Source organism: Acanthaster planci, linkage group LG05 (genome assembly GCF_054643075.1).
Source record: "Acanthaster planci isolate LZ-2023a linkage group LG05, COTS_SCS, whole genome shotgun sequence".
Taxonomy (NCBI): Eukaryota; Metazoa; Echinodermata; class Asteroidea; order Valvatida; family Acanthasteridae; genus Acanthaster; species Acanthaster planci.
Genome location: NC_141781.1, coordinates 18184411 through 18196416, shown reverse-complemented (window position 1 = coordinate 18196416; position 12006 = coordinate 18184411). Strand labels below are relative to the sequence as shown.

At 38.1% G+C, this 12006-nt stretch overlaps 2 protein-coding genes across 11 annotated transcripts in view; both read left to right on the top strand.

Annotated features, from left to right (window-relative positions):
- LOC110988707 (uncharacterized) overlaps positions 1 to 12006 on the top strand; it is a 57404-nt gene that overhangs the window by 13473 nt on the left and 31925 nt on the right. For 7 of the 10 annotated variants that reach the window (XM_087137487.1, XM_087137490.1, XM_087137489.1 and 4 more), the window contains one exon: positions 2275 to 2437. In XM_087137487.1, coding sequence (XP_086993613.1) covers positions 2275 to 2372 — 98 coding nt within the window. In that variant the 3' untranslated portion in view covers positions 2373 to 2437. Of the gene's footprint in view, positions 1 to 2274; positions 2438 to 5151; positions 7672 to 9519; positions 11057 to 12006 lie in introns of those variants that run through there. The other 3 variants (XM_087137493.1, XM_087137492.1, XM_087137491.1) reach the window with 3 other exon arrangements.
- Positions 5209 to 5694, top strand: LOC147799153 (complement C1q-like protein 3). Its single transcript, XM_087136813.1, has one exon. The coding sequence runs from the start codon at positions 5209 to 5211 to the stop codon at positions 5692 to 5694; it is 486 nt and encodes a 161-aa protein (XP_086992939.1).

Genomic DNA, 12006 nt, shown 5'->3' with positions numbered 1-12006 from the left:
CAAATGTATGTGCTTTTAAATTATTGTATACAAAGAAATGGCGTTGCATGGATCCTTGAAGCTTCAATGACACAAAATTGTAGTAGCTGCGTAGCTGAATAATAACGTAACTGCCTTTTTTTCAGTGACACTGAAAATCTGGTTGGAGAAAATACAAAAGGCATGCTTTTGTTTTTTCTCCAAACAAATAATTTTGATTCTTTTATGGTTACAGAGATGAAATGTTGTGACTTGCTATATCAAAATTATAAATATTCGTATTACATCTAATAGTGAAGCCTCCACTGGAATTTTGTATACTTTACTGTCTGTGGAATTGACTTCCCGATCCCTTGTATCTGGAAATTCAATTTGAAATTCAAATTTGGACAGATAACTCAAATTCTCCTTCACAACTGATGTCTGATTTGTATCCCTATACTGATAATGGTGGATTTCGACGGCGTAGTTTTATCTGCTTGTAATATTTTCTGTTTATTTAGACTGCTTCAATAGCTGCGCGCACCACGCAGATTTGGCTCTCGTTTATGGTACGGTATGTCAATGAAAACGTACTATTAACAAACGATGGTCAGCCAACGATCGTTAAAATACAAACTCAAATTTCTGTTTTATCGAAAACTCCAACATTCTGGGCGAATATATTTTAAAGACAAACCGATGGTGTTATTTACTTTCTTTTATGTAAGACTTCTGGCAGCAGTTTTGTTTTGTGATTTTTCTAATGGTGTCACCTACCTTTGAAATGAGAATATTTTTGAACAGGGCCATTGAAATCGCCAGTGTTCGTCTTAACATCTACATCTACCGTATAACATGCTGAGTATTAGCCGTAATGTCCAAGACTGCCATATGAATAAAAGATTTTAATGGAAACAATCCCACCGATGTGGATTAAGGTGCATTATTACAAAAAAAAAAAAAAAACATTTAGGCAGTAATTTTATCACTCATAAAATATTGAAAGGGTCTGGGAAACTTTATTGTTTGAAGTCAAGCTGAAGAAGGAACAATAAGAAGACTATTTCACAAGCTTAACGTCTCTTAGTTGCCTTGCAAGTCTGCATCTACTGTGTTTCGCTACAGAAAGAATGTTAAAATTGAACAATGCATGGAACAACTAACGCGGTTCAAACCTGTTAATGCTTATTGCTGGTATCAATGTAGCCCAGAAATCGAGCATAAATGAGGCGGGCGATGATGAGAAACTTTGCATATCCTTGAGGCTGTATGAAATTCTGGTAGAGCTCATCAGAACGCTGAGAGCTGGAAACGCCCAACGGGAATCCATGGCCATATTGTTTATATAACACACATAAATATCTCATGTCCAAAGCTTAAAGCCAGGCCACAAAGTCACGAAATACGCACATAAACTGCAAGTAACGAAGAGACTGACAAGATTGTTTAAAAAAGGCCGATCCCTCTGAGCCTCATGTAAATCAGGTTCATATACCGAAATACAAAACATTGATTGGATAAAACATTTGAAATATGCGATAAAGGTACAAAGTTGCTCCTGCTGCGAAGCTTGGGGATGTTGAGAAACCACAAATGAAGTGGATGGTAAAATGGAGGTTCAATTAAAACACATTTGAAACACAATCCCGGAGATGAACAGCGTCCTCTTGAATTGTTTGGAAGTTGGTTTGGGGTGAACACTCGAATAAATTAATTAATCGGACTCTCAGAAAAAAGTTATAGTCTTGAACCCAAGCCAACTTCAAAACAATTCAAGAGGACCCTGTTTATTAGTGGAATTGAAACTCCATTTTTCGATCCACTTCTTCATCAGTGGTTTCTCAAAACGAAACTCATTTCTCTCCACTAATTCATTATAGAGATATAGGATGTTGGGGCTTTTTTATATTTTTTATTTTTGGTTTTTGTTTTGGTAAGGCACAGTTTATCCCGATCAATCAAGCAAGTTGTCAACTGACAGTCGCTCTAATGCAACCTATGTCTCAGTTGACTGGGAACTTAAAGACTGAACGTTTCTGTTACTGGCAACCATTTGGTGGCGCTCTGCATTGTGAATCGCGCTTATTTTCTGGCTAGGCAGTCATCCTTTAGAGATAGTGACTCCATGCGTCGTCTGTGGTTGGGCAACGTGCAATAGTCTTGCGCATATTTGATGCTAAACAACAACTAGAATAGAAACAAGATTCATTTTTTTCAATTAGGGGTCAGAAATACACATTGTCGTATTAAAAGATGATAAATTTCTCGACGCTGATGTGTTTTGTAAAATTAGCGTTTGTTTTGACCATGCAGGGGCCAATAAAAAATCAGGACAAGGTCCATGGTCACTGCCTCTCAAATCACTAGCAGAATTTAAACTACAAGAAGCCGGCCGCCGACTGCACTCCTGACAGCGATTACAACCCGTGTCTGGCTTCTTGCAACAAGAGCGTTTTGTTTCCTTAAAAGTTACAAGGTAAGACGTCTAAAACAGTTTACTTCATTCAGAATGTTGTTACAGTTTTAGCAAATGTTGCCTTTTTTCCTTTTTTTGCAAATGGAATCGGAGATAAGAATACTTCAACAAATTATCTAGCCCTAAAAAGCATAATCTGAACGGTAATCTTGGGGAATATGTTGTCATTTGTGAGCTTAGAGGTGGGTGTTTGTTTTTGGAATGAACCGCAAAATAAGTTTCGTCAATTTACACAGCTGAACCATTGCGTAACCAAATTGTACATAACTGTCGCTGTTTTTATTTCAGCCACACCCACACTCTGTGAAGTGTGTATTTACCTGCAACTGGGGACCCCCTATTGTTCCTCTTTTGTTTGTACTTTAACTTTTTTAGAAGACCACCCATATGTTTTGTACACAGTTGTCAATCGGGGACCCTCTGTCAATCGGGGACCTTATTGTCCTCTATTGTTCAAGGTCCCCAACTGAATGCAGAAACAAACTCACACACACGCAGTTGTGTACATAAAGGTATATTTTTCTTGTATTTTTTTGTGCTGGTTTTCATTTCTCCGAAAAAATATCTTTGCCCCAATCGGAAGCGTAAATTCAGATAGAGACAGGGAGAATAATTATAATTAGGCCTATTAGCTATTTGATCATCGCCAGCGCCACACACACTAATAGAAAAATCGGATTTTCTGGTAGTTTCAGAAATTCACAACCACAAAATGCATTCGCTAATACTGAAACGGAGAGAAAAACTTTACTTATTTGCCATTTTAAAGTAATGGGGCTGATGATATACATATACATCTGTATTATCTGTCGGTCATTCGCCGACCGACTGACCAACTGACACTGGGCTGACTGACAGACGACTGATAACCAGCATGTACCCATGGGATCTTCCGAAGTATAAATTCTAAATTTTAAGCTGCTCATTCATTTGTTAAAAAGTAAATTCAACCAATATCCTACAACATCCCTCCTTTCAATCCCTGACCAGCGATATGAGACCGAATGTTATGCATACAGATATGCGATTGTTCAGAAACAAGCATAGTTCTGTCAAACTTGGACCATAATTTTTTGTTTATAGTATTATGGAAATCGAATATTTTATCCTTTTGCGATATTTGTTTTTACTGTTATGTTGAATTTTAATGAATTGAACGAAATGCATCAAAACTCTGTTCTAAAACTAAAAATAATTTCTGCATTTTTTAAATATGATGATGTGGCATTAAGCAGACCGGCTGTTGTGATTGAAACAATGTTTATCTCTTGATAAGTTTTATTGATTACAGTTCAAAGGGTGTATTGACAGGGGAGAAAGAAGACAGAATCTGTCTCACAAAATGCAAGGTGCGGACGATCAACCATTGTGTTTTCCAAAATAATTTGATCAATATCTGAAGAAAAAATTGTGATTTAAATAGACCGACAAACTAATTTCATATATTCTGAATCATGCAGCTACTTTTACTGCAAAATTGCGGGGAATCAATTACGGCCATATGCAGATGGTGCAACATTTGGAAGACCCAGACGAGGCTCAGGGCTGACACAATAAACGCTGAAAATTAAAAAAATGCACCTGACAAAAATTGGGACTGAAACTAAGCCAAACCAATCCGCTCAGAAACTAAATATCCCCTCGTCGATTAAAAAGATCAATATATGGCGGGAGTGTTTATTTTGTTGTAAGCGATGCATCCCAACGCGTGCTTTTCACAGTCAATCAGCGAAGTTCAGTTCAGACCGAGGGTGCCTGCGTTGCGCCCTCTCGGTCCATTTTGAGGCTCATAAACTTCAACCGGTACGTTTTACAACTTCCGTCTAAAAGTGTGGTTGACAATCAGGACAAACTGAGAAAGGCAACTGACCTAAGGCAATGGATTACCTCAAGCTTATTAAGGAGCACCAAACAATGGAACATCGTGTAGTACGTTATCTCTCTCTTGGTCTGCCTGTATTGGTTTCTTTCATTTTTACTAAAACTGAAAGAAAATGCAAAAACGCTGAGGCATACTGTGGATAATCAGCAATAATGTGAACACGTCAGATTCAGCTGCTACTATTTGCGAGATGTTCATATCTGAACATCTTTTTTCTCATCAAGTTATCTTGAAAAAGTGTCGTTTGGCGACAGTTCATTTTTGACGACAGAAACTAATCAATTTGCTTCGACGCAAAGTATTTGCTGTAGTGACGGCAAGTAATTAATTTTGGTAAGTCGAGTACCGGTATTATTTTTGTCCTTATCTGTACACTTTTTTTTTTCAAAAGGCCTGATGATGAACGACCCCGTACAGAAAAGAACATATGTTTGGCCTACAAACACGTTCCCACTTTTTTTTTCTCTATTTACCGTCCTTTCCCTGTTCATTACCCCTTGCTGCATGCATTCTGCTATTGTGCAGAGTTAACTAAATTGTAGCTGATAGAATATTTCACCCTCAAACTCCACATCAAACCCCCAAATTCCGTAAATAAAGAGGTTTAATCAAAACGGCAAATCGTCTTTGTCCACAAGTGGATGAACATGTATTTTCCTTCCCTCGGAATTTACGCTAGAGGTATAGGAAGAGGACCAATCGTATTGCATCTGACTGTACCTCTGTAGGGAGATGAAAACCTTTACACAAAACGCTGTTCAGTTAAGGGTGTCGTTTGTTGCAACAGTTCCAAAACCCTAACTTTCTTCAATTTTTGAAATGTTTCGAATAGATGCATTTCTTTCTGGTAAACGTCCTTTTGTTCGGCTGTCTTCTTGGAAACTTTGTCATGCTGCGACCTGTGAACAATGAACTGGACGAAGGGCTAGAATATGAGAGCGAGGAAACTCTTGATAGACCCAACCAGCAGTCGATAGCTTTTACTGCTGTGAGGACAAACGACACGGATCCCTGCTACAATCACACAACCCCTTTGGCCTTCCAGCAGACTTTGACACTTCTGCCAGGTACTAACTTTGATCTCAAGAATGGTACGTTTACCTGTACTGTGCCAGGGACCTACGCGTTCTCGTTCTCGGTGTACAAAAATGGTCCCGGTCCCGTTCCCGCGCTTTACGTTCATCTAAAGAAAAACAACGAATGGATTGTCTCTGGTAGCAGTGGTTATCCAAGTCACTATGAGCAGGTGTCTGGGAGTGCAGTGCTTGTTCTCCAGCGAGGAGACGAAGTGTATTTGACCTTATATGGTACTGTGGCCGGTGGTGACTTCTATCACTTCAACTCCTTCAGCGGCTTCTTGCTTTACGCCAGTTAATTGATTGGTCCAAGTGACCAACATTCTTTGTGTGCAACCTAATGCGATTAATTGATCTATTTATGGCAAGTGTTTAATGCCTCTTCGGGCTAGCCAAGTGTTATAAAGGGCACTTTTAATCATTTGAAATGACTGAGGGCGCTTTTGCAGTAATGTCAGTCTGGGAGGACACTATTGGGCTTATTCAATGGGGAAATCCTAACCTTGGCCAGGATGGCCAGGTGTACCAAGTCAAACAAGTGAGATGTTGGGGTTCGAGGTAAACCCGAGTCATCCAGTGGAAGCTAATCGAGCGTACCCCATTCATTCCAAACCATGGGGGGGGTTCAAAATAGTGGAACCAACATTTTCGAATTAAATTCTCTAGACTTATTGCCATGAGCTCGCACAGCAATGGATCATCAAAGAAAAACAATTAAGGCCCAACTATGTAAGAAATCCTAATATTTATTTTGCAAAAAGCAAAGTCATGGAGTTTTTTCTCTGGAATGACATTATGATTTATGGATAGTCATTAATGACTGTATGGAAACATATGTTATTGTATTGACCTTGTTAAGCGTTAATGACATCAACTTGCAGTGGACATGATGCGTAGGAGAAATATACTTGCTTCAAAATTGCTTGTTTACGGCTTTTGAGTGTTCCAGAAAACCAGTTAAGATTGATGCTTTTCCGGCTACGAGAATGGAATGTTCTGACAAGGGTATATCGAAATTTTAGATATTATCAGACATATTAACAAAAACTCCCGGAATTATCAAAGAAGATGAAGACAAATGAGATAAAGTTATAAAATATAATAAAAGGGGAAACCTAGGGTCTGTATTAAGTTCGAGTTGTAAACTTTACTTGGTGTTGATGATTTCTCACTTCATCAGGAAATTCAACCCAAAAAGGAATTGTTATCTTTTCCACATTCTCTTTTTCATCATTTATGTCACACTTATTTTCCTTTTCTTAATTAAAGTTAACCATGCGTTTAGTGATTTTTGACGTCGTATTTTTTTCTAATCCTAACATAAAACATTTATGCAGAATGATTCAAGAGCTGTACACTCTACACAAAAGAATAGGTGGACGTTAACGTGTTCAATATGTAAAGATCAGTTAAACAAAAACTCTCGCCAAAAAGGCAGATATATTTACACATTGGCCAATAATGTCTTTGAAGTAAGATTTTTTCAAGGATTATTCAGGAGTCCCGTTTTTGTGATTTTACGGATGGTAAAAGATACTTTTGAAATGATAAGAATTTACCAGTTTGATGATTCACAGGGCCATTGAAATCAAGAGTGTTCGTCTTGATATCTACATTAATTGTAAAATACTTGATATAAGCCATAAATCTAAAATTGAATAGAATTAAAAATGTCAAAGAATAATTCCCAGTTGTCTGGATAATGGTGCATTTGTTTTGTGGGCAGTTATGTTGTCACTCACGAAACACTGAAGGAGTCTCAGAAATCGTTTGTTCTTTGAAGCTGATCTGAAGAATAAACACGTGTAATTAACAAACTAAACGTTTTGTTACCATATTCTCCATATTTTGCCATTTTCCCAAAACCTGTCAAGGCGTAGTCTTGGCGTGCACCAACCACTTGCATTTATAAACATTGTCAAACTCGAATTCTAGACTCCAGAATCCAATCTATCACGGGATTACGTGGAGCATCGGCCATAGGAAATCATATCAGGTCAGACTTGAAAAGGGCAACAGAACCTGAACACCTGCGTGCATTATGCATTCAATGCAGAGTGTTTATTTTCCAGAGACCTTAACAGATCCATGCAGTAAAAATTACTGAAACCCACTTTTGGTATATTCCAGACAACTATCGGCTTTGCAGTTTCAATGTCATTCAAGACATTGTTCAGTTTATACCTTCAATTCAATTGCAGTTAAATTCAATTCACTTTGTTTCAATTGAATCAAATCCAGTTTTAACCTACGTGAAGTGGAAATATAGCTTTTTTAATCAATAGAATTTGTACAGAAGTCAATGCTGAGACTGTACGTTACCCTAATTCAACTCACTGAACATTTCGTTGAGGGTAGTCCACAATCCACACATGTCTCACTGCTTGAGTAATGATCATTCAGTAGCCCAGCCTGATAGGAAATCTAAGCAGTTTCAACAGATTGTGACAGTTCAACAGCTAAAGGTTTTGTCATTTCTGAAAGTAGCTAAAACACTTGCATTATACAAATATCCCATTTCTCTCAATATAACCGCAAAAAAGGTCAGAGTACCGTCACGGTACCCTTTTTCTAGTGGGGGGACCAAGTAAACAACAATTTGACCCCCCCCAAAAAAACAATGAAACTACCCAGACAGCTGTCTAGACATAGCTCAGAGGCACATCAGAGAGACCGAACATTGATATAAGACAAGCCCTGGCTTGCCCAAGCACCGTTTCTGTAAACAATCCGATAAGGCCACGTGGCAGAGAGATTAGTACAGTTCAATGGGACTCATTGGCTCGAGGCTGGCTTTGGCGAAACTTGTATCAGCCAAGGTGACTAAACTAGGTTATTCAGCATGGGCAGAGGTAGGAATAGATGGAGGGTCATCGCATTTGGCCGTATTTTTTTTTTAATTAAGACATTGCGAAAATGGCCGTCCATGGCTGACGGACGTTGCTCTATGGAAGGGAACAAGTAAACTACATCAGGATACTATGAGCTCATAAGCTTGAAACATAAAGTATCGTTCTTTTAGAAAAAATATCTGCTGAGGATAGTCGCAATTTTGATATACATGTATTTCCAACATTGTGGAATTTTGTGTTATCAGAATATTCTGTCGAAAACTTGGGATGCCTCTGTTGGAATGTCTCTATTCTTTTCATAGCAATATGACAATGAACAACTCTGGGAAACGGAACTTATTCAAAACAGAGGCGTAAATTGAAAAATGGCAACATGGAACTACATACAAAATAATGATTAGGAAAGTTGAAAGTACGAATAGTTCAGTGAGCTGAAATTGAGATTTTCCTTTCCACAAATTGGACAGCTCGAGAGTAAGAACCGTAGTTTTAGGTGGAACCAGAAGGCAGAATGACGAAAGTCAATTGAAAGCACATTTCTTTACCAGTAATTTAAAAAGGTTATTGGTCCTAAAATAGTTGTTCATAGTTTTATTGAAATTTGATGCAGAATGACACAGAAAACTTTAAAAACACTTACTAGCTTATTAGCTAGTTACCAAACCTTTGTGCTTGGACGATCAAAGAAATATTACATTCTTCTGTTAGTATGATCTGGATTTCTGTCCTTAAGTCACAAAACTAATGAAATAAAGTGTGTAGCTGATCAGAATTCTCGATATAAATCTGCAATAGCTTCAAGAGCGTCTATTCTCATGTAAACCTATGAGGGGTCTGATTTGTGTTTCTGCAATGCAAAAAACCAAAGCAAACTAAACCACAGCAAAGCAAACCAAAAACCGCTTCGGGGTGAGTTTGCGCGTTTCCCTGTACCATTCAGCAATGTGACGTCACAAACATAGCATAAAAGCCTTATGGGCCAATTTCATGGCGCTGCTTAAGAGAAAAATTTGTTTAAGCGTGAAAGAAGCTTGCTTGACAAATCAGGTTTCCAGCTGTTACGAAGTTGGAAACCCCAATAACAGATAAAGAATGGGAAAGGGACACAGATATAACATGAGGATCGGAATAAAGGAATTTGTTCAAAATAGGATTTGAATTAATTTAATGATTCAGCATTACCAATTAACAACCAAACGAAATTAAATGACATGGTTGCATAAAGAGTTATACAATGCTAAATTAAACAAATTATAATTTGGCCATTGCAAGGGGACGTACCTCCATGAATGGAATCCTGAGCCACCAGCCTGCCGAGAGTTCGTATCCGTTATCAGCCCGTTTCCACGATAAAGTGAGCGAGACGATGACCAGTGGGCAAGGTCTTGCACTCGACAGGTTGCCCGTAATGGATGGGCGTGGCACTTGTGAGAACAAGAGCGTGGCAAGATGGCAGACTAAAATCAGTGGTGACGGAACCTTGCTGGTTAGGAAGGCATGATGATGTCGAGTGCCCACGCAGGGAGAAAATATTCCTGTTTGTCCACCTCCAGCAAGCTGAACTGAAAGCTCAGAATCCGCCAAGGGGCGCAAACGGCCAAAAAGGTTCTTTTGTAGGCGGGGAAACGCAGGATCTTTTTATTTATTTGGGGATCACAATTAATGGGGTAACCATTAAATTTACGATATTTTTGAAATGGTTACGTTTTTATTGTTATTTTGAAATACTTCACGTGGGCTAGGTATTTTAAATTTTGATTAACAGGTATGACCTCTGGAGGATTTAAAACGGACAAGAATATCATTGTAGAGTTCTTGATATTAAATTTTGAAGACACATTACCATCTTACTTCGGGCGTCATCAGGGTGTTGTTTTCTGTGGGCACCTTCTATTTTGATTGAGCTCAACCCGTAGGAAACGGAGTTTGAATCAAAGCTCAGCCAGCGCAGCACCTTTTTGACCCATGGAAGTAACTGTTGTTCTTTGTATAAATCGGAACCCTGAACAGACTTCAAGAAACATTGCAAGCCGTTCTGCATTCTGCTTCTAAGTGAATTTGTAATGCATAGCACATCTGTTGAAAAAACATTTTAATCGTACCCAGACAAATATAGCCATGAATTTTATGTTTTCACATTTACTGGGACTTTGACAAAGAAGCATGATGATGCAAATGGTTTAATACCACAATTTTCAAATCTCGATTTATTCAAAAGTAATTACATACAACTCAGAATCGTACGGGAATTTCGCCTATTCAAATGTTCTAAGTTACTGAAAATTTGTCTCCAATATGGTTCATTGTAAAGTAACTGGCCTATGAATATTCTAATGTATAGTCTGGAAAGTTACAACTCACTAGTTTCTTATATACACCGTTCAATTCCTCCAACCAATTTGCATTAATCACTATCTAAGGAATTCACATTCATTAATAGTTCTGAGATTTTTGGGGTGTAACAAAGTCATGTGACTAACCATACCACAATCGTCAGATCAGGGCACTCGATAGTAAGCACTAGACTTCAGTAAATGTGTTAGATTTATAAGCAATGTAGTAAAAACTTTCCATTTGGAATCAATCAAATCAGCAAATCTTAACTTTAAAATCTTGAACTGTTCATTGTAGGCATAATCAGAAAATTCTCACAAGGTAATATTTTTAAATTTTTAAATATCATTGTACCCAATAACATTTCCATGCTTTGTTTTTATTTTCCCTACCCTCTCTTAAGCTCTTCTTATCTTCTTTCATATAATTATTGCAACGGTGATATCATGCATAAAATGTACAACCAAGACTCAAATGCTGTTTGCTCCTTAAATAACACAAATGAGTAAACCCTGAAAGAGTCAGGTTTTTTTGGCCCGTCTCAAAGCCGGGGGTCCGCCCCCCCCCAACTCGTCTGTGCCGTGCTCGACTTTTTCTTTGACTTGGCACGCATTTACGTAAAGACACTCCTAAATATAACAAATGTGAAGTCTTAGCTCATTTTTTAAAAATGAATTTGCAATCTATATATTTCTTTCAAAAACTCCCAACAAAAAGTGTCATTTGGGAAAACCATTGTATTTTAGATTTGACTCCTCGTGTATATCAACAAGTTCATGCCTATAGCGATACATACCATTTGAATACCTTACCAATCTGCCCCGAGTTTACGAACACCTTCATCAGAGAAAAAAGTAGATTGGTACGCAGTTTTCCAACCGCGTTCTTGCACACATTCGGTCTGCGTGCAAAGACCATCAAGATTAAATTCGTTGCGCGTAATCAGCTTGCCAGCCAATGCGTTGAGTTCATACCAAAGGACTGTGAATTTCATTTAATAACATGCCCTCTTTTGTTCCCGCTCGGAGCTGATACATTAAATAGTTGTTTCCCTTTCAAGATGTTATCTCTTATGCAATTATGTCAAAGTACCGTCCTGCATGTCAATTATTTACAACACAGTTAACTGCACAAACAATTCGTAAAGCCAGGCTCAGTAAGAACACTAAAGCTGCTCTTTGATTTCAGAATCTAATACGAAGCGATCAACTTTCAGTCGACAAATTCCATGAATCTGACTTGCATTTTTAAAGTGTGCTTAATTTTAATACTGCATCGTTAGAGGCAGAATACTCTGTGAGGCAAAATATCCCCACAACGTCAGAAGTATCGGACTAACACATTCGAAGGTTTGCCTACACGGGCGGCGTTCAAAACGACCACAATTTGAGTGCAATATAGTTGATTGCAAAGAGTTATGAATTT

Excerpts from the sequence above, each read along its gene's own strand:
- LOC147799153 (XM_087136813.1), top strand. The coding sequence starts at position 5,209 with ATGCTGCGACCTGTGAACAATGAACTGGACGAAGGGCTAGAATATGAG.